Consider the following 23,807-nt stretch of genomic DNA (forward strand, 5'->3'; position numbering starts at 1 on the left):
TTCCCATCATCAATCAGATGCCTTGTGATGTCCAATGGTATTGTACACAACGTAACACAAAATGAGTCGTAAATTTCACCCGGAATGTGAGCAGTTCCAGTTTGGATTATTTTCAAATTAATAACGTTTTTAATTACAGAATGAATAATATGCGACAAGATATACTTTTGTGGATGCATGGGATAATTCTAGTTGATACGCCCCCTATGGAAGACATTACCTTAATCGCCCCACAGCGGTTTATATTTCAAATGTAGCCACCCATTCAGATAACCTCATTTGAAAACAGTGTCCCTCTGTGGATGATTTAATTTAATGTCTTCCTATAAACGAACCCAATTTCACGCATTCCCATACCTCACTGGCAGCCATAGCTTGGTACCCGTTGGGTCTATCCCACATGAAATGTAAAATGATGAGACCTTGGCGGGAATTTTAAACTCCATTCCATCACCCAGGTTACATGTAGACAATAGAATGATGAAAGTTTACAACAAAATACAATTTTTAAGCGGCTTTAATCCCAATTGGGCAGTCACAACACCAGTAATGACCGAATGAATTCTGACCATAACTTGGCTCGTTGGATTCGTCTATAGGGGACGTAAAGATTTCAACTGGAATAACTCATGGCTACTGATCTCTAAGTGTCCGTTTATATCCACATCGCAGATTCATATGGTATATACATATGATAATGATGATTCATTCTTATGATTCCCACATACTGATAAATAAGAGACCACTATAAACCGTTCCTATTATAAACCGTGTAGCGCCTTATGCGAATCGCCGAGCGCGGGCAGCGACAACGGTAAAACGTGTTTGCGCTGCAAAAATTGATAACGTCGCCATCTATAGCCATTTATACAAAGGAGCTGGTATATCTAGGTCTCTGGGATTCTTTATGCAGCAGTCTTTGCGACGAATTGTAATTTAATATAATTGAAACCAGAACCCCGAATCAGAACTAAAATTCAAGTCTTGCGAAATATTGTAATAATGAAATATAATTATTGCTTATCGAAACAATTTTGTGTCAATACACTGCACCGTGTGCATCAGATGTACAAAGGCTCGTCATTTAGCCTGCCATTTAGTGTTAACCTGCCATTTAGTGTTCGGCTATAATATAAAGCAGTATTTTAAAAGCTTGACGCCTGCAGTAAAATAAAGCAATGGAGAAGGACAATAAACGGGTTACTTATCGCAACCCAAATAACACCCTGGTTTTACTTGTCAAAGTATGTCTGCATATCTTGGGTCTGTGGTCAAATGATGTGTCTCCAACAATGAGTACCACTTCCACTACGGTCTCTTCTCCCGTAAACGACGACTACGCTGGATCGAATCAGGATATTGAAATGCGGACATTTGACCAAGAAAAACAGCATCTACTTGACGTACGAGAAAGAAGTGAAAAGGTTACAAATACGATTTGCTGTTGGAAATCCATATGTAAGTGCGATATTCTTGATATGTGGCTAAAAACTAACTACAGGGTGTCCCAATAAATACAGACCCCCCCCATTGCGCCCTCTTTGTCTCCTATTTTTGACAAGTTTATCAAATATATTTTGGTATGTAAAGAAACCTTTATTCGTTAGCTTTAATAAACCGAAAGAAAAAATTCAATCGGCTCACAACTTTTGAAGATGTGCTCTTTTCAAGAAATGTAACCGTTTTCACTCTGTCTACGGAGGAGGTGTAGCTGCTTCAAAGATTGAAAAGGAGTACAGGTATCATGCATGAATAGCAACATTCTTCAATGATAACTGTATGAAAAAAAAACTTTATTGTTTGTTATCTTTATTGATTGGGCTTTATGGATTGTGTCATTAACTTGTCGGCAAAACGGATTTGGGGTGGGACTTTTCGTGCTATACTTACATTTAAACTTACTTTTTCTTGGTTATTTATGCCTTTTTGTTTCATTATGTTTCTTACTTTCTTGTTGTTTTTTGCTTTCTCTTTTATTTACAACATGTCATTTCTCTTTTTGGGACACTGAAAAGGGCTGTTTGGTTTGTCCTTGGTTCTTCTGAAGTAAGTTTACTGTCCTGCTTTGCCCTCTACCTGGTTGCCTCCCTGACGAACTTACAGGTTTCAGCCCTGGTCCTCATTGCATCAATTGCATTGCGTACCCTCCTTGTGCGCCGTATACTTGTGAATGCAGCAGTAATACGGCTGCGAAGATGTTGGAGGTTAGCTGGTGATCATTTTTCCATATCATTAACTGTGTGTTTCATTTTAATCTTTGATGTAGCCAAACCTCATCCGTGGACAGAGTGAAAAACGGGTACATTTCTTAAAGAGGGCATACCTTCAAAAATTGTGAACCGATTGAAATAATTATTTTAGTTTATTAAAGCTAACAATTTCAGGTTTCTTTACATACCAAAATATATTTGATCAACTTTTCAAAAATAGGAGAAAAGGTGGCGCAATGAAGATTTTGTTTTCATTGGGACACCCTGTATATTATACATTTTCAGTTTACATGTAGTTTCATGTCAACACTGTTAATTTTAAACCAAGTAAAACAATTTAATAAGACAGGTGGACAGGGCAGAATAACTACCATCATACGAAAGGAGAAGTATCCAAGACCTATCGCAGTTGATAAATATCCGTGTGGTGGTTTTAGTTAAAGCCATCAGATACGATCAAATGTTATTTTTATTATTATTTGCCAAAGATTATGATATAATTATAGTGGCATTATTTGTCAGGAAGGTTTATCGTCCATTTTATGCGGAAATAATGAGAGAAACCCCACTTACAATCTTGACCGCTTAAAATAATTCTGCAGCTGATATAATCACGACATAATCACGAAATATTGCACAAATGGGCTGATACCATTTAAAATGTAAGTTGAGACATTATGTATTTAGAGCATTTAGAATATGAACAAATCAAGTTTGACAGAATTGACAGGTCAAATCCTGCATGTTTTTCTTTTTTTCCTCAGGGAATTGGTGCTTCCGTGTGATGGACAAATACCTTTGGATCTTCATATCTATGTCAGTGCTTATGCTTATGATTTACGATCTGTTCACGTACCTCAGATGTTTTTGGGGTCGTTCTGAGGACGTCCTTTTCCTCGTTTGTTATTTCACTTACATCCCACAACTTGCTGCTGTTCCGTTTATATGTCTTTTGGCATCTCTTAACAAACGGTTCGATCGATCTTTATCTCTCAGCCCCGCGTGTATGTTTACAACGAAGTACTTACTTGAAAATATCCGGTTTGCGAAATGCCGTACTGTAGGTACGGAACTTTGCCAGTTTGTGATGATGTTAACGTGGCCTGTCGTCAATTTGTGTCTGGGCTTTTACAATTACGTGACGCTTGAGTATAGATATTCGCCTGTACCTTGGCAAATGCTTGTTAGTCGTATCACGGCTGCTATTGGGCTCATACAGTACAGTTGCTTGACATATTTGTGCTATAAACTACGCAAAGCCTTCGCCAAAGGTTCGCAGACATATCCGACGAAATTGCAGTACTAACGGAGAATGAAGGAAAGTCCAGAATCTGTCATGCTTACTTCAAGTACAAGGATTTCCGTGACTTTGCGGGATATTGGATGACATTTGCACTACCCGTTAGCATACTAGGTCTGGCATCATTGATATCATGGCATTTTGATTACAGCATTAGTGCAATGTATAAAAGGGCAATCCCATGCTTACATACGCCATCATGATTTGGAGCCAGAAAGCAATGTTTCTGCTGCAACCATTGCTTGCATTTCATAGCGTCAATGCCGATTACCTGTGGGGCGCTTTCAAAGAGAGCATCGCTGAACGCCTCACAGCATCCGAGAGGGTGGGTCAGATGTTCCATCGGTTTATGCGGCATATGAAAGAGCTGAATCACCCACCGCAGTGGATCATTTCCACGCTGGTTTTCAGCACCATCGGTCTGTATTTTGGAATGCATTTAAAGAAACAAAATTTTCTGTACTGGATTGGCCCAGATTGTCACATGTACTTTAACGAAACGAATGACCCTGGCATGATTTAAATCAAAGACATAATTATGATATGTCTTTGGTGTATGTTTTTTTTTTAAAACCTTTCTTCCTAAATATGTAACATTTGATAAATAGATATATGTTATTAATTGTGATGAACGCATTCAGTTGAACACGGAAATATACAGATGTTTATAAGAGTAAAGCATTCAATAAAAGTTTTAAAAAGCCATATAAAATTAGTGACAATAAAATTAAAGTATACGTCTGTTATCGAATGCAAATTATCTTGGGTATAGGCCTAATTATAATGAGGGCTCACTTTTTGAACATTTCTGATTTTGGGATCTCCCGCTTTATTGATCACTTAAGCCCGGATAAAAAGACCTTGTATTGAGAAGGACTTTGCCTGGGAACTTTGTCCCTTACACACACTGTCAATCATGCTCGCCATCTATTTGTTATCAATCCAATCTAACCGCAAGCACCAAATATGCGTCCTTCCATGCACCAAGTTAGAGTTGAACCAATGAACCATCAACTTGATTAGAACACTCCCATAGACATGCAGGGAGCTCAATTGTACACTGCTTGCACAGACATTTCTAAATTGAGCTCATTCTTTTATTTTTCATAATTTTTCTGTAAAAATTGGAGATGTTAATGCCAATTATGTTTTGTAACTATCCTGCAATAGACAGCAACATAACTTATTTGGTTTTTCTGTAAGTGCGAGTCAAAATCGGTCCATCGCCACAGTGCGCTTAATTGCCAGTGGCCAAGTGCAGCACTGCTCAGAATGGCACAATATATTCAGATGAATAAGATCAGGTAAACACCTTGACCTACTGAGCTGTAATTTTGCAGAGTTGTCGTTATTACCTCTATCATACCCTCTGTAAAAAGGTTAAAAAAATGGACAAGTAGATCTCGAGTTAAAAATTAAATCACCAGCTTCCCTTTGGAATTTCCATACACCTTTCGAATCATGTTAAATAGACACCTTTCTGAACATAAATGTGAAGTTTCGTGCTCATTTGTTGTATTTTTCACCTGATCTCAACCCTAAACAGTTTCTTATATTTATACCAGCTGCACTGACTTGCTGCTATACACGCACAGGAGCTGTACTTTTAAAATACGCGCCTAATCAATAATGAGTCTTTCACTCCATTGTTAAAGTACTGTGCTCCCTGTAGCATATGGAGTGACCAGGTCCTAGAGTGTGATGGTTTTGTAGCAGATGACAGTATTCATTCAAGCCTATCAAGGTCAGTTATTAGCCACTTGCTTAATGGCTGGGCATTATCAGCTATCAAAGAGATACCTTATGCTGCTGCCAATCACAATAGAGGTTAAACATTTTGTTAAAACCCCAGAAGTGATATCAGGACAAAGCTGTGCATATTGGTACTTGATTGTTTGGATTCCCATGTTGAAAATCCCTTGTAGTACATTAGTATTTTTCTTATGTGTAGTGTATTTTGTTGTGGAAAAAAAGTTCACCTGGACTTTTGATTTTGTGCCACTTCGACCATTATGGATGATTTTTGGCAAATGTTTTCTAAAAGCATGATTTCAGTGCCTCGGTAATGCTGTTGACTAGTAAAGTGCCATTTCATAAGAAACCCTTTGATACTTTCAAATATGCTTGTTTCATGTTTGCATATATATTAAGGTTATTAATTATTTTAAACTATTGTGATTTGGTAGTTCACAGCATCTTACGAATGGTAGTGAGCTTTGGCAAAAACTGTATTGCTCAATTCATAGCGAGTGTGTAGAAGAATTAAAATATCACAGATATACTTTTATAGGTGCTGCGGTTCTTGAGTTACGTTGTAAAGAGGGCTGAAACAACAACACTTTTGTAAAACGTACATAACTCATTAACAACAATAAATTAAGCAAGTTTTTAAATGATAAGATTTGCAGAATGAACTTTTGCAAAACATCAAGGTGTTATTTTTCAATAATATATTGATCTAGATAATGAAAATCGATTTTTAGGTTGCTTTGACCAACAATTCCTCGTTTACCCTTAAAATAAAGGAATATAAAAAGGTAAATATATCCTTATACCAATACACATTGCTATTTTTAGACTTTGTCAATTTATTTCGTTCCAATGACCGGTCAGAATGGGAAACTTTGAAAAGTTGCTCAAATATGTGACCCGGCAGCACAAACGAGCCGTAAATTCCCTAAATTTGAGTTATGGTGTAAAATGTGTACGAAGGTCGTATTCATCGGTCACTAAAGCTGGCGGCGACATCTGTCTTATTTTGATAGTCACAACACCAATCAATAATCCTATTATTGAAGTGGATAATAAGCTTCTACCTTAGATGGCTATAGAACTTTTAATAACTCTGGTCTTTGTTTGCTTTTGCTAAATCCTTTTCAAGTGGTGGGTTATTTGTATAGGTATGCATAACCAACAATTAACAATGAGAGAACCTTCTTAAACCTCGTTGACTTGGGGATGATTTGAAATGACCGCCAATTATGACTGTTTGATATTTATTGCCAGCAATGTGGAAAAAGAGACACACATAGAAACGAAAAAAGCTATAATTTTGTTGAAGGAGCAAAGTTTAACTAACCATAACTCCGCTTCTGGATATCGTTTGAAGTCAAATGATATACCATTTTTAAGTTTATGATGTTTATTTTTTAAACACGAAATAAAACAAAATTGACCCGGGGAGGAATTTACGGCTCATTCGCCGTGGACGGTCACATATATTATTTTGGTATGTAAAACTACCCTTAATCATTGGCTTATAATACCCTGATTTTCATCAGTACCCCAATTCTTTTTTTTTCTTGCAAATTTATGAAGTACATTTATATGTTCATCATCTCATGTCCTGAACTTATAAAATACCTCTACCTACAAAGTGTTTTTAAACCATTTTAGTATGTCATTTTTGCCCTATATACTTTTTTTGTTTACCTGTTACTATGGGATTATAGTAACTCAGTATGTGTGCATCACTCATAACAAAACATAATTTATTCTATTCAAGTAGTACTTGAATAGAATAAATTATATCCTTTGTTATACCATCCTCAGACTGTGATCAACTAGGCATGCTATATCTCTTCCTCAATGAATGGTATAGCCAATTTAATACTATATAGCCTCTATCATGTGTTGTTTGGAAAAGAGATTTCTATAAGGTTATAGGTCATCATAGGTCAGGTTATAATCACCTGGTTGGGGTCAAATTTAGGCATCCATTTTGAAATACATGTGATATATCAACATAGCTGTAATGAGGCATCAATTTTGATATTTGGTCTAGTTTGTCTTTTTACTGGATATATAATGCTATGATGGACAGAATAACATTTCTTGGGAATGGATGTAAATGGTGAGTACAATTTAGATTGTCTAGTTGAAATGGATTGGACAAACCAATCCATTTTTGGTACCAAAATCACAAAAATGAAGCTTCCGAAAAACTACCTAATCTGATGGTATAGGTGAAGAAAAATGCAATTTTTTTCGACATAACTGTAGTTTGGTTGTGGAAACTTTTTACCTATGGCTTAATTAGGTTTCAGTGAATTAATGTCGCTAGTTAAAAATACAAAATATAGCTTAACATTGAAAATAGAAGCATATAACCAGTTCGTTTGTTGATAGGTGTGGAGCACTAAAAATCACCAAGTTCATGAAGTCATCAAGAACCACTTATTCCCATTTTACATATCAACATTATTTCTCTAATGCGTTAGCAACATGTATCCAAAATTTTAACGAAATCCGTTTATAGTAAGCTTTCCAAAATGAAGTGAATTTAAAACATCGGTGATGTACAACCTTTTGGCTTCTACCTGTAAAAGCATGTAAGCTACATTGATACCGATGCCACCAATAGAACGAGAAGATTTGCCCCTTCATTTTCTCATTTCTTCACAAAATGCAAAAAAATGTAAACAAAATGCAATGGGTGTAGTACCCCCTTAATAAATCGAAACAAATATTTCAATCAGCTCATAACTTTTGATGATATGCTCTTTTAAAGAAATCTCCCCGGTTTTTTTTTCACTCAGGAAGATCAAGTTTATGATAAATTGCGATGTTGTCATGATGCTTTAGAAATAGTAAGATACATTAAATGACGGAAAGGGGAAGTATAAAGTACAAAAAGCTCAAAGCAAACTTTTTGTAGAAAGAGGAACTGAAATATAATAAAATATAAAATAATGCAAGATATCTTATAAGCAGACAGGCTGTACTACCCATTCCAGAAAAATACAGAACTAGTTTTTGTGAATAAAAAAAATAGTATCATGTTTTGCCTCATGAAACATAGCTAAATCCTAATCCTTTAGCTAGTCCTAACTGGCAATAAAAGTTACAATACACTATTTGGCCAAATTTATGAATTAAGGGCCAAAAACATGCATTTTTAGGATGTTTTTCACGTGCTGTGACAATCCAGTCTAAAACTTGTACAAAGTCTAATTTACACATTCAAATATTTGGAAAAGACATGTTTCATTCTTATAACCTAGTAACAAAAAAAGTGACAATTTGACCAAAATTTTGGCATATACTGTAGATTTTGAATGCCTAGACTTGTTCCAAGTCTTTCATTTCTGTTACTCAATTGTCAGAAAACATGCCGAAAATGCATGTTTTTGGCTTTTATTTTGCAGTAAATTAGTAGTAAACTTTTTCTTTTATCCCCAGTTAGGACTAACTAAATTATTAGGATTTAGCTATGTTTCATTTGGCAAAACAGACTAATATTTTTTTAATCCCAAAAAATTATTTCTGTATTTTTCTGGAATGGGGAGTAGGTTAAATATGCATCGCTGTAATTGAAGACAGAATTCATATTTCCTGTATGGATTCTTAAAGAACTTGAGGAAAATTACCCTCGATTAGAGAAAAGCGAGGGTAATAAATTTTCTTTCCCTGGTCTTATTTTCACATACCACTGTCGGCAGGAGAGCTCCCAGCTCCAACCAAACCATGGGAAACAACACTTACTCTTCTTCCCTGGACCTCTTTGCAACTCAGTGGTATACACTTAGTAGGCCTATGTGGTAAAGTTCAACATTGTTATTCAACATGCAGAGGTCAATTTCTTATTTAGATAGTTATTCTTTCTCTTACTAATATTTTCTAAACCTTTATTCTTTATGCAGTAGTAACAATTTTGCAATTTTACCTTGGTTAAAGTTGAATCTTGATGAATTCTTGAGCAAGCAAGGAGTTAATAGCCTGCCCAGGGCATTTTTTGTCTGCCTGACCATATAACACTGATTACCAGAGTCTAGGACAAAGTAAAACTTGTAGTGAACATAGTTTGGTGCAAAAAGTATATACTGAGACCTAATTCATGTCCAGACAAGGCACTATGCCTATAGGGTATGTATGTTCACACGATGCATCAACCTGTTGTTAACTAGTCAATAATAACATTTTTGGTATGAACACACCAGTAGGAATTCTAGCTGACAGCTTTCCAAATTTGCTTTCAAAACTTTTTAAGGATATGTACGCAGGCGGCGGGGAAACTGGTTTGCGTATGAAGGCTTGTCAGCCAGACCAAACATGCCGGACTGCGCAGGTCAGAAACCAATCACACCGCGCATTTGCCCTGGTGCCAGACGCAAACTAGTCTTCTTTTAATTCGGACTTCAATTATAGCAATTACTTTTAACTCTCTAAATGCGGGTGTCAACTGCAGACGTCAAGTTTGAAATCGTGTTTAACAATTGTGTTTTAAATTTTAAATGAGTATAATTATAGGTTAATACATGAGTATCACTTGTTGAGAGTGAAATTGTACACAATAATGCACGCGTACTGAGATGTTGATGCGTCTAATGCACGAGCCCCGAAGGGGGGAGTGCATTAGACGCATCAACATCTCAGTACAAGTGCATTATTTTGCACAATTTCTCGAGCAATAAGTGATACGCATTTATTAACCTATTTCATACACGAGAAAAAAATGCCGTGATTTTTGCTATTTTTGTAACAAAATCGTCACTAAAAATGTTGACAAATACGAGCAAATATAAATGCATCAACCCGCAAGAAAAATTAATCAATCTTACGCGATGCGAACGCGCGCGAAAGCACTGCGCGTAGTACGCGGAGTGCGCGCCCGTGCAATTATACAATATTAATGCACTAAGCGTATTTTTCTAACGGCTTTTCTGATTGGCTATGTGGTTCTAAGAGTGTATGAAACAAGCGTAGTATTGGTTCAGTGGTTCTATGAATAACTTTATTGTCCACGGAAAGCACAACCCTAATCTTTTACTAGGCTCCCCTCTTCCCCATCTATATAACCTTCTCGTCCATCTCCCTAATGTTTCCTTCTCCCCCCCTCCTTCGCCTCCCCTACACTTGATATCTCCTTTCCTCTACAAACTATTCCAATCCACTCTCGAGCTATCCTCTCCCCTTCCCTTCCCACTTGCAATGTCCCCCCCCTTTATATTGGAAGTCATATGTGAATGGACACTACGAATGAGCCGTAAACTCGGCAAATTGTATTCTGAGATACAGTGCAAAATGTACGTGAAGTTCGTATTCATAGGTATCTAAATTAGGTGCGACATGTTTCTCATTTGATAGCGTTTAAACCAATCAATAATCCTATTGCTGAAGAGGATAATAATCTTCTACATATAAGTCGTGTTCACATAGTAGGATTTAAGTCACTTAATACCGTTTATAAGTCACTAATACCCGGTTATACCGGTGTGAACACGACTATAGAATCATTAAATAGATCTAGTCTTTGTTTGCTTTGGATAAATCCTGTTCAAGTGGTGGGTTGCAATTGCACTGTTTTTTTGTCTAGGTATGTATAACCATAACAAACAATGACAATGAGAGGACATTCCGAACCTCGTTGACTTGGGGATGATTTGAAATGACCGCCAATTATGACTTTGTTGCAAGCAATGTGGAAAAAGAGGCACGTGTAGAACCGAAAAAAGGTACCATTTTGTTGAAGGAGCAGAGTTTAACAAACCATAACCCCGCTTCTGGATATCGTTTGAAGTCAAATGATATATTATTTTAAAGCTTATGATATATATTTTCTAAACACGAAATAAAGCAAAATTGACCGGGGCCGACTTTACGGCTGATTCGTAGTGTCCCGTCACATATAGCTTTATATCGATTATCACACGAATAGATGTGTTTATATATATATCGCACCAGAAATATTTCGATGGTCTATATTTTTCACAGAGAAATAAGCCTAGACTTATTAGATTTTTTAAACTACGCTTTTAAATGTAGATTGACATGTTCGATTTCTCTTCTCGTGAATATTGTACTGCGAAATTTAAACAATTATTTTGCATACTTAGATCAGGTAACCACAAACCAAGAGATAATGCGTTCAATAATTATGTAACAAACTGAAATGAAAACCGAAACTGCTTGCTACAAATTTTAAGTTTCTAATAAAGGGCACAAACAAAGATATCGATAATGAGGTCAGTCAAGAGCTTTGGCGTGATAATAGGAAACCACGTGACCAAAACCAAAACCAATACTGACACTCAATACTTGAAATGACCGATTGACAGATTCGTGTGAATGCAATGGAGCAAACAGATCTGCTATCAATACAGCTTCGATTTGCTAGGAGTTGAACAGATCACCTGTCACATCAAACCACTCTCATTCCTTGAAAGTGACAGAGGTTTCATCGAAGCTGGAACAGATAACAATAAGCAAAACAGGTTCAACGCACCCACCTGATTAAAATATCAACAGTTTATTTTTCCGCAGCACGTTGTACAGTTGTAATATACACATGGTTAGGAATACCGAAAATTTATACATTAGATTTACAATAATTAACACTGTTAAATGTTATTTCTATTTACATTAGCCATACAAATCCTCGGTTGTACCGCATAATGACGAATAGTGGTTTATGGTTATTTTCAAGTATATCAGGAGGATTTTCAAATTCAAGTCCATAATAATAATAAACTTAATAGTTAAATTGTATTTATTTAATTCATTTCGCGTACGGTGCAGAAATTACACTTTTGTGAATGATGGCGTATGCGCTATCCGCCAGTGTGTGATTAAAAGTAATTCTTAAACACTTGAGAATGTTCTTGCAAAATTTGCTAAATCTTATTGGTTCTTACCCGTGTGATATGACACGATATCAACACTTTAGCGCGTGCGTGTCGACGTGATACTCGTACGCGTTATTTGAACCAATCGGAGGTGCATAGCAAAGTAGGACGACCGAGGTAGACTCACTTACTGGACGATTGTCAGATTTACACGTTTAGTGACGGCGAAATTACGAGTAACCTTGGGGAGCTAGTAAAACTGGTTATACCAATTTCCACCCTGATGTGGCAGTGACGTCAATGCGCCGAGGCAGATATTTCGCGCGTACATCTATGCAGTGTCATTTAGCGCGTGCGAGTGTGCGCCAGTGCTTTGAACGGACAATAGCGATTTGAAGCTGCGACCAATGATATGCGCACTGACGTCACTGCCACATGAGGGTAAAAATGGTATAGATAGAGAAAAGATCGATGTGGAAAATCTATTAACTGTGCAAATTTATGCAGGTCAGAGTTTATCATAGCTCTATTAATTATAAAGACGTTTAGTATATGAGTCTAACTGTGTCTTTGCAGTTATTTGTTTCCTTTATAATGAGGTATTTTATAATATAAAAAAGTAGGCCTGCTACAATTCAATAGAGTAAAAACATGAAATTGGGCAACATATCGTTCGTTATGTGATACACCCTACGAAATGTGCATGCAGAAGATAAAGCTTCAGAATAGGCTATTCAGTCTTTTCAGTCTATAGTCTTTTCCTAAATCGACAGTTTTTTAGAAACCAAACGGAATTCTCTTGCCTTATGAAAACCAATATAGTATTCGAAACGGCTCGATTGTTAAATAAAAACAAAGAAGGCTTTTCTCAAATGAAAGTGAACGCAAAATTGAGGTAACACATGGGAAAATTCGGTTCCGGTAGGGATACCCGACTAAGTCACCAAAAGTCATATTCGCGACTATTAGCGATATTCGCGATTTTAGACTATGACTTGGTGATACCGACTAATGACGACTATATCTAGTGTGTTTCAAGATACATTAAAAAGACAACTATATTACATAAAGTTTGGTAAACTGATCGTTTGACATAAATACAAATGTTCTTGCATTGAAGCAATATCTGTCAGTTATACCGTAAAAAGTCGTTAATAAGCATATGTGCCTATACGGGTTGCTCGGACAAGAATGAGCTTTTAGGGTAGTTTGTTTTTTCTTTTAATTTACAAATATCTGTGTTACAAATACATGTAAAATAAAAGAAAAAAATGATAAAGTGTAACAAACTACTCTAAAAATTCGTTCTTGTCGTCCAAGTAACTCGTTCATATGTACATATGCTTATTAACGCATTTTTACGATATCAATCTCCCAGTTTATTAAGATCCATGCGCGGTCAGTGCAGACGATGGTGGCTTCGTCATTTTAATGCGGCAACAACCAATATTGTAAGCAAAATACAGACGATCTGAGGGCAATACTGCCTGGACGTTGTACACAATTTTTTCCCCGAGGTGCGTTTTTGTCTCAATTTGCCCCGTTAGAGAAAATAATGCACATAATACATGTTCCAGTACATGAAAAAATAAAGAATTCTGGATTAAAAATGAATGGGGCGAATTAAAAAAGGACCTGCCAATACCGGGTTTCGAACTCGGTATACCCACTTGGTAGGTGAGATAAGAGCGCGTTTACCATTGCGCCCCATGTCACACCCAACTGATTTAGACGAGCAACATTATTGAGTCAATTTTGGACGCCCAGTAAAACCACCACACCCATCAACCACCACCCGGTGATTTAGACATTTAGTTTGTTGGTTACGGTTCTGAGCACTAACTAACTGACCTTGAGCTTTTACTAAAATTTTGACCTCTGACCTCAAAATAGTCGACTAGTTTATGTGACAAGTTACAGGTGTAAATCTATTCAACTGACTGCCATGCAGATTCTGATACCAACCAGGAGAGTGAGAATTCACAAAAATGGCTTTGCACTGTAAACATATTGGTAGTGTCGCCCTCTAGTCCAGAATGATACAAAGGGATACGGGAAGGGTCGTAACTAGAGGGGCTGTTGGGTTGAGATCAGCTTGTGTGAAAAAAGAAGACCATCCGCACGTCCAAGATGGGCTAGTACCTTGTCAGCGGACATGCTATTTCCCCAAACCAGCCCGTCAGAAGTCAGAAGGACATCCTGAAATGTTGCCACTATATTGTAGTACTAGTGTACCATGTGATTCTTCACATAAATTGGTCGTTATGTTATTCTCTGGTACCACTACGGTACCGTAAAACCTCGATAGTGCTTACAATTGAGCGCTTTTAAAACATTCAAACATGAAGAGCCCCATCCACAAAAGTGTAACGGGTTCGATACACATCGTATACGAACCTGCATTTGTGTGTCTCAACCCCATTAGCTCACGTTGGTAAAGCGCCGGACTTTGGTACAATTTCATGTTTTCAAAAGCGCTCGATCGATAGTAAGCACATATGCTAACTATTGAGTTTTACGGTATTAGAATCGAGGGATTAGACGTGGCCTGTTTCAAGTGTGACATTATCAGATTTTTTACAACAGCACCGTCCATTGACGATGAAGACTGTGTTTTAATTTCATGAATGCCTTGCCTTCAGTGGCATACATAGTAGAGCGTATTCTGAAGTCCTATTCATTATTTTAGTAGTCAGAAGTCCCTTTCGTTTTCAAGATTTAGACTAAACTTGGTCAGTTTCTATTCCGTTAATTGGAGATGATTCCTCCTTGTCATTTGGCAGCTTTGTGGTTTCCATGTTGGCGTTTGCATCTACCTTCAATATACCATTTAGTTCTTTCTCATCTTTCTTCTTTCTGCAATTACAGAAAATACACAACAAGTGGCATTTAGAAAAAAAATGTATCGTTAGCTGTATGTGTCACAACCCGCCCGGCCATTAGGCGTAATATCATCGAAGTATCCTGCGCTATCTGCGAGCCACTTAGTCCTCCTGCAGAGCCTCGAACCAACGATTCTGTGATGAAACAACGAGCCCGCTAGTGCATAGACCAAAAGAGGATTTCCCTGTCTGGTCTATGACACCCGGGTATGACACTAACGCACTTACACCTCGGTGACAATGCTTCCCTCGAGCATGCTAGTGCATACCATTAGAGGAATTCTCCGTCTGGAATCTCTAAAGAGATTGTGATGACGCGTGGTGCGTGGACCGTGCGTCTATGACGTTCAAAACGTGCGTACATATTAAAGGCTGGGGTATGAACGTTCGGACAGTATTTATTTTGGGACATTAGAGCACATCAGACATATCGAATTGCATTCTGAATACAAGAATGTCATTTCTGATATCAAATAATTTTATTTTTGAAATTCGCAATTTAATACACATTTTATGGCAAATCATTAAAATTGATATTTTTGATATTTAACAGTACTTGAAGTAAACTTTATAAATCTAATGATTTATACTTAAAGTGTATGTAGGTGGGATGAAAAGCCGACGATCAATTGAAAATTTTGACCTTTCGTATTGAAGATATGGATTTTTTTTCCCAAAACACCAAAAAAAATTAGGTCTTTTTGGGAAAAAATCCATATCTTCAATATGAAAGGTCTAAATTTTCAATTGACCGTCGGCTTTTCCTCACTGCTACATATACTTTAAGAATATATCGTTAGATTTATATAATTTACTACGAGGACTGTTATATATCAAAAATTTGAAAAATATCAAATTTTTATAATTTGTCATAACATTTGTATTATATCGTGATTTTCAAAAATGTAAATTATTTGATATCAGAAAGACATGCTTCGTATTCAGAATGCAATTCGATAGGTCTGAGGTGCTCTCATGTCCCACAAAAAATACTGTCGAAACGCAATAAACGCTCATTTTAGATCCCTTAATAGTCTCAGTTCTAAACTGGATTGAACTCCTTCGTCACGAAATTAACTATATTTCAGTGCTTCCCAAATATCATGATTGCCAAAAAACAAATATTTTTGAAGGTTAAGGACCACTACATGCATATATCATATTCTCAAAATGAGACTTTTTCGCATTGAAAATGAACCATCGTCGTACAAATCGCAATCTCACTTTTATACGGCCGATCGCACACGCATTTCAATGGACAATCTGTACGTATGAACTCGCGTATGAATGAAGTCAAATCTTCACACCTCACTGTTGATTTATTAAATAATTTACAAAATCAAACAAAAAGGATCATATTAATAGTAAGCCTTTCCTTCGTATGTTCATTATCTTTAACTGTCTTTAATATAAATGGACAAATTTTGTGCATTTTCAACGTTGTCGCGACGTTCATTTCGTACATACAAAATCTTCAAAACTGGCTAAATACGCGACATCGCTTCGACACGGTTGGTTGATGTATATAGAATTGGGTTCATTATTAACTAAATGCAAACTATAGATGGCGCTATTTATCCTAAATCATATTTCTCAATTTCCAAGGGGTAGGTGATCAATACTGCCTTTAAAACAGATGGAATAGGTGAAACAAGCAGCAAAGAAATTTTATAAGCATATTTCATCAAAAAATAAAAGAAATTGTTCGTATTAAAGCTTAAAAGAGTAATTTTCAGTAACTAAATAGCGCCACCAATTTTGTCATAAATAGATACATTTTATATCCAAAAAGCTTTTTAAAAAAATGCTGCAAAAGTGAATATTTTGGTATCTAGGGGAAATGTAAAGTTGAAAATGACTCAAAAGCATCTGTATACATTAGCATTATATCGCTTTTAGTTGTTTAAGCCTAAAATTGGGTTGTACATGATATTTTGCTTGAAAAACTAATAAATGATCACATCAAACAGCCTTGTCAATACATGAGAGTGATTTTGAATAGATAAATGGGCGTACGATCACGACGTTTGCAAATCGAACCTCTCTACGGTACGCACTTAACCTCGTTGACAATAGGAAATCACAGGATTACGATTGCTTCGCACACAAAACGAAACACAAAAAAATCATAACAAAACGGAACCGAAACGAAACGAACCAAACAAAACGAAAATCCTACCGGAGACATTTTAGTTTGCCTGCTTATTTTCCTTTATTTAATGAATTTCTTGCCAAAATTCAGGTTCGTGAACCAAAAAAAAATAACTTACATGCCAAATTGTTCTCCTTCCTCCATGGTTTCCGGTAGGTTTTCACCCATTGTTTCGGGCAACAGAAGAGTTGGGAAACCAGCAAAAATTCCTCCTACGCCAAAGATAACCATTGGCAAAGGTTCCCAGTATTCACCGAGGACAAAAAATACTGGAGCCAATATGCTGCCTAGGCCCAAAAACATCGTAGACAGACCCATACCGGCAGTCCTGTTTTATAAATAACAACATTAGGCAGGATTAGATTTGCGTACGTAGACGAGGTAACTTGAGCGTCAATGTCTTGTTATTAAATGCCAATTTGTTACAGGAAACATCACGTGATACCGTACGTTCACTAAACGCGTCTACGTACAACATTCTAAAGCTGAATTTATACTACATCGCTGCGCAATATCGATTAGTTTTTAGCCAATCATATTGAACGCTTTTTGTTAATGTTGCGTTGGGAAAAAGAGCGATGGAGTATATTCAGCTTTATCCTGTAAAATAATATAAGACAGAATTATATTGTAGAACATGGACGAGTTACGTAAAAGTGTGACATCAATATGATATCACTTCAAAGGTTCTAGCCAATCGGCATTCTTGAATCACATCAACTTGACGTAACGCATGAACCTGTGACAAATCTCTTTAATTGTATTTAGTACGTGGACATAGTACGCGAACGCCTAACGTCATAACATGTGTTAAGAAACAAATATTGACTGCCCAAGATGTACATGGTCGCATTGCTCCGAGTGATCTCAAAAGCGAAGTCACGACGAGCAAGAGTTTTACCATTCACCGACTAAAGGGCAGTCACTATTTGTTGGGAATGTCCCACACAAGCCACAACTGAGTCGGCGTGTCTGTGGTGAGCGTCATCTCTGCGTAAGGTAGTGCGCACAGCGAGACAGTTGGGTTCTTGCCATTGCAAAGGGAAATAGTACTGCTATTGCCCGGGGAATAGTACTACTATTTCCCGCTGCTATGTGAACAACCTTTGAACTCAAGAAACTAGTTCGTGCCACTTGACGCGGTTTTAACGAATCAAACGTCAAAAATCTTTATGTATGTGGTATATAATATATATCGCACCACTTTTAAAATAATAATAATAATAATAATGTTTAAAGGAGGCCCAAAACGTCCTAATATGGAAAACAATTACCAACAGGGTCCACTTTTTTGGCTGAAAATTTTCAAAAAAAAGTATCTAAATCGTTGACTTAATAAAATTAAACTATTCTAAATATACAGACGGGCCTGCGGCATAGTGACGTACACTTATTGCTAGGATAAAACAAATGCCTTAGGTTAATGAGGTTATTGTGAAACATCTAAATATTTTCCTTTGTAACCGAAGAATATTCTGTCGGATATTCCAAAAAATAACTAAGCAAAGTCATTAAAGCTTTTCACTAATCTCATTTTGTTAATGTATTTTATATAATTATAGTAACCACCGTGTGGCTGCTAACGATGTTCGAGCTTGTCTTGTAATATTTCGTCGTGTTCGTGATAAGTGGGGTACGTCATTCGTTTCTAGCTTTTTCATCTTAATAAAAATCAATAATAAACTCCAAAACACTGTTATTGTTAGTCGGATGTTATTCTTTGAATATCGGGAAAGAGAATTAGGAAATTATAGCATGGTGTTGTGGCTGTTACTGCAGGTTGACTTGCTTAAGGGCTATGTTACCCACCTTTGGACAGTATTTTTGTGGGACCTGAGGGCGAACACCAAATTGCATTCTAAATACGAGGAATGTTCTTCTGATATCAAAAGAAAATCGCGATATAATACAAATAAATTTTGTGCAAATTATTAAAAATTTATATTTTTGACATTTAACATCAAGTTTTCAAAAAATGTTATCTGAATGTTATTTAAACGTTTATACCCAATATATAACCCTACATTTAAACGGGTTTTTGTAAACTTTACAACAGGAAAGAATACGTATACCTGTGTAGTTTAATTTAGCGAGTAAAACCCACATATTCTCCGGGTATGTTTCTGGGTACTAATCAAATAATAATATTAAAATGATGTTAAAAACATTCTGATTCAGTCAACAGGATTCAATCATCAGGAGTGTCAGATGATATTGCCTAACTAAGTCTGGATCGCGGTACTTGGACAAACTTGATATTAGTCAATGAAGCGAGAAATGAACATTTTAACTTAAAATACAATATAGATAACGTAGCTTATGGTTTACCTGACGGGAGTTGGCAGTAATTCTAACGTATAGAACGGGGATACACATAACGCACCGGACGCTCCAAGTTTTCCTATCATCGAAACAACTGTATTTGCAGTACCAATAGCTGAAAATATATTGACAAAACGATGTTAGTTATGTTTACAATTTGTTTCACTATTATGGTTTCCTCCCTCTTTACAAATTGGTGTGCAAAGCAATCAAACTTCTAACATGTCAAATTGGTGTAGATACACACACCATTCATCTCGAAATGTCCAATACTGAGGGCAAGTAGACTATCAGATTTTGAAATTGAGTGTCGCGAGAAACAAAGTGAATTACTAAAAAAAAACTTTTAGACACCAAACAAGGTAAAAATGGACAGCGACCGGAACATTTCTTGGAATACCGTAAAACCCCGTCTACAAGCACATATAGTGTTTTTTATGAAAGCTATATTAATTCGAAGCTAGACTGGCCCCCAGTCTCGGTTCGGTTCCATCTCTGGATAATGTAACAATAAATAATTACGTAATGCCTTATGAAAAAAATGCCAACTCCCCCCTTATTTTCTTCAATGCCAAAAACCCATTCCTCTTCATCCACAAATCGACGCCACTAATTACACCCACCACAGTCAACCATGCAGCAATATAGAAATATACTCGTATTATAAGTGAACGCGAAAGTCCATTGAGCGCTGATTCCGAGACTGGTCCAATCTGTTAGAGATCTCACTTCCAAATATTCGTTCAACGAAGCACGGTGATTCCGATGTCAATTACGAAAGCCCCGCCCCAGTTTCAATTCAAATATGGTAGCACAAAGCTATGCCGCGGGATGTGACGCAAGATAGGATGGGACACTTGTCAACAACTGAGAGGTATTGAGCTCAAGTGGCACGCGTCTGATAGACCCATGGTACGCGCAATAATAAAAGGCAACCACTCGACTCGGACTTAGGCCTATTGTCCATATTGCGTACATTATCGCGTGCGGTTTGCAAATGTTTGCACATTATTTAGCTAGGGAAGCCTTTTCAAATATCCCCGCGCTGCCAAGCTGCGTTGATTGGTCGGATACAATATCGTTGTTTAGTCGCTTACAAACGTTAATGTAGTGAAAACATGGACGTGGTATATAGAAAGATTGCGTGACTCCAAATCCGTAAAAGTGAACTTCCAGCAGTTTGTGGGAGCTGGAAGTCAAATTGCTACAGACTGGGAGGGTCCGTGTATTGGGTTGATTTTTAATGCTATGTAATCTACATTACCAGTCGTTCTCCACGGACCCGAGGGAGGGTCTAATTCGAAGCAAGCTTAAATATACCAATACAAAAGATTGGTCTTAAAATAATACTTGTTTGTACATGCTTGGATCCGTAATTTATTTACTCAAACTCCATAATGGCGCCTTGATTAATGTAGCTTTCATCAGAAGCACTCTATATGCTTGTAGACGGGGTTTTACGGTATTCTAAATGCCGCGTGAAATATTGCAAAGTAGATGTTAGTTTCATATCGCCACTCATGTTTAAAACTTAACGCTGATTACCACTGGCTTTCTCAAATCATGCTTTAAGGTGGGTCGAAGTCAAGTGTGACCTAGTGGTGTTTATACTCAAATATTGAGACAAATAAAGCTGACACACAAGATAAATGACATTGGATCTATAAAGGAGATCCTAAGGCTTGACATAAGCGATGTAATTTTCGCCCCATGTGCATGATATTTCTTTTGTTCTCATATACTATTGGACTCGCACAACCTATGAAAACATAAATATGATTATTGGCTTCAAGGACTTTACACAAGCTTGTAATGAAATTGGTGATGAATGAAAGCTGCTGTTCAAATTGAATAATAATGGTCTTTGGGTGACAGATTGAATGGACAATACGTTCTTTGAGTGACAGAAAATAAAAATAATGGGGTCTTTGAATGACAGCATTACTAAAAAGAGAGATGGGGTCTTAACAGCCAAGACACGCATCATAACATCCTCCTCCGGATTCCGACTTGTACAGCTATTTCATATTACTGCCTTTTTTAGACTGAATGGATCAGTTAAAGTCGCATTTTACTTACGCAAGAACGTTGTGACAAGGCACGCAATGCCCGCAATAAAGAAGAACATAGCTTGTATCGGTCTACGACCCCATCTATCTAGGAAGAACAGGCAGAAGAAGTAAGCGGGAATCTCAACGGCACCGGACACGAAGAACGCTACGTAGTCGAGTTCACCGAGATCACCCGCACTTAAGGTCAGCCCGTAGTATAAAAAGCTGTTAACCATGCTGCGAGATTTTAAGAAATTAAAAAGAGAAAGAAAATAACAAAAAGATGAAGGAATAAGTGATGAAGGAGAATGGTCCGATTTCATCACATATTCTTGATTTACTGACCTTGACTAAAATGAGTATAACAAATACATAAATAGCGCCCTCAATTTTCACACAAATATACAGTTTTGATAAGCAGAAAAAGGTGTATGAAATAAAGGAAAATATAGATTCAAATAGCATAAAGGAAAATTGAGATTCAAATAGCATAAACAAACATGGCGTTGGCGTTAAGGCGGGTATTATACCATAGAAATTCGTCTAGTTCAAAATTATTGGGGGGGGGGGCAAATAAATCCCAAGTGAGTCGGCTGAAAAATGGGCCTTGACTTCCATCGTCCTGGGGGCTGATGGCAATTTGGTGATCTTTTAGCCGCTCGAGGGGCAAAGAACGAGCCCCGAGAGCGGATTAAAAAATCCCAAATTGCCATCAGCCCCACGACCCATGTGCATGTTATAATCGTCCGAGACAGAATGATAAACTACACAATGTTTTGTTAGAATATGTAATAAATAGTCAAACAACCTTGGGGATTTATAGCCACTAAAAAGCATCTAAATTTGTTTTATTGAATCGGGGTCCATGTTATTTTAATGTTGGTTAACTACGTTGGTCCAACGTTGGCATACCTACCGTCATCATACGGGTTGGTACAACAACGGTTGGCCGGGTAACGTTGGCCCGGTAACGTTAGACCAACGTTGACATACCGACATTAATTTATGATCGGTCTTCCAATGTTGGCCATAAGTAGGCTTGACTTCGGCTTACCAACCACAGTCTAAGGTTTGTCTGTCAACTTTTTCCCAACGTTGGGCTGACATTGGCTTACTGACTGCGACCTTACCGACCATTGCCAACGTTGGCCCCAACGTAACGTTGCTATATGAATATATGAATACAAAAGCCACCTAAGTCCATACTTTGGCCAAATTGAGTTAAGCATGGGAAATTGTTGCTATACATAGGCCTGTCATATGCATGAAAGAACAACTCAAATTCATTCTCTGTGTCTATTGGGCATGTGAAAATGTATGAAAGAATCACCCAATTCCATGATTTGAGTCTTGTAACACATTGATTGAAATCCAGTATGTATAAAAGTCCACTTGTAACACATTCATTGCTAGAGAATGACTTTTGAACAAAAAAATGGGTTTAATAAAGGAAAGTGTGTGTTTATATTACATGGCAGAATGCTTATCAACATTATACATACCTGTGTGCTTTATTTTGTATTATCTTACTAGTGGTAATCTCATTCTAACATTGTTGTCTTTGTATATGATTCAAAAACCACCTAAGTCCAAAATTTAAAATGAACCCCACGAAGTCCCTGAAATGCTAATCGTCATACCTAATACAGGTTAATCCACTCATTTGCACGTAAAACTTACCATATTGACCAGGTAATTCTAACTGAAGGAATTAAAATGATACACGGGTTTTTCTCTCAAAATAACTTCGCATGGACTTAGGGGGCTTTTGTATTCATGTATTCATATATATGGGCATGGCAAAATATTTTTTCTTTTACTATAGATCGTATATATATCTGCTTCGAAACCAGAACATCGTGCTATTAGAGGTGTGTTTTCTAATAAGGAACATCGAAAGTATACTTACGCTACCCATACCAGAATGATCATCCGAATTCGTGTTTGTGGATATCTAAAAATATCTAGTATTGTCGACTCCGGTTCCTGAAAGAAGAAGAAAAAACACGTGTGTAAGAAATTATGTTAAGGGTACCTCCCTAGTTATGGCTATTTAAGAATGGCCTAAAAGTCCAGAGATATGTTTTCGAGAAAATAAACAAAATAAACAATAAGTTCATATATTGTTTTTTAAAGCGTTTGGTTTCGACAAGTTATATGTAAAAATATGTTGCATGATTTTTTGAGTTTACGATACTTCGCAGGGGGTTGTTAAAGATGCTGGACTTGTGTCATTATTACTTTCATACACATAGACACAAAATGTTTTCTCACGGCTGCCTCCAGTATGTCATTGAACATTTGTCTTCTCAAGAGTGTCTTCTTT

At 36.9% G+C, this 23,807-nt stretch overlaps 2 protein-coding genes across 2 annotated transcripts in view; one reads left to right on the forward strand and one right to left on the reverse strand.

Moving 5' to 3' along the window:
- Positions 1–9: 9 nt before the first annotated feature.
- LOC140157992 (uncharacterized) lies at positions 10–4,500 on the forward strand. The gene is made up of 3 exons (XM_072181241.1): positions 10–1,458; positions 2,975–3,513; positions 3,683–4,500. The coding sequence occupies exons 1-3, from the start codon at positions 1,179–1,181 to the stop codon at positions 4,031–4,033; spliced, it is 1,170 nt and encodes a 389-aa protein (XP_072037342.1). The 5' UTR covers positions 10–1,178; the 3' UTR covers positions 4,034–4,500.
- A 9,879-nt stretch (positions 4,501–14,379) lies between these two features.
- Positions 14,380–23,807, reverse strand: part of LOC140157993 (organic cation transporter protein-like) — a 34,184-nt gene continuing 24,756 nt past the window's right edge. The window contains exons 6-10 of the mRNA XM_072181242.1: positions 23,391–23,467; positions 21,510–21,718; positions 19,437–19,545; positions 17,227–17,436; positions 14,380–14,930 (exon numbers count right to left, since the gene is read on the reverse strand). Coding sequence (XP_072037343.1) covers positions 14,798–14,930; positions 17,227–17,436; positions 19,437–19,545; positions 21,510–21,718; positions 23,391–23,467 — 738 coding nt within the window. The 3' untranslated portion in view covers positions 14,380–14,797. The remainder of the gene's footprint in view (positions 14,931–17,226; positions 17,437–19,436; positions 19,546–21,509; positions 21,719–23,390; positions 23,468–23,807) is intronic.

This window comes from Amphiura filiformis, chromosome 7 (assembly GCF_039555335.1).
Source record: "Amphiura filiformis chromosome 7, Afil_fr2py, whole genome shotgun sequence".
Classification (NCBI taxonomy): Eukaryota; Metazoa; Echinodermata; class Ophiuroidea; order Amphilepidida; family Amphiuridae; genus Amphiura; species Amphiura filiformis.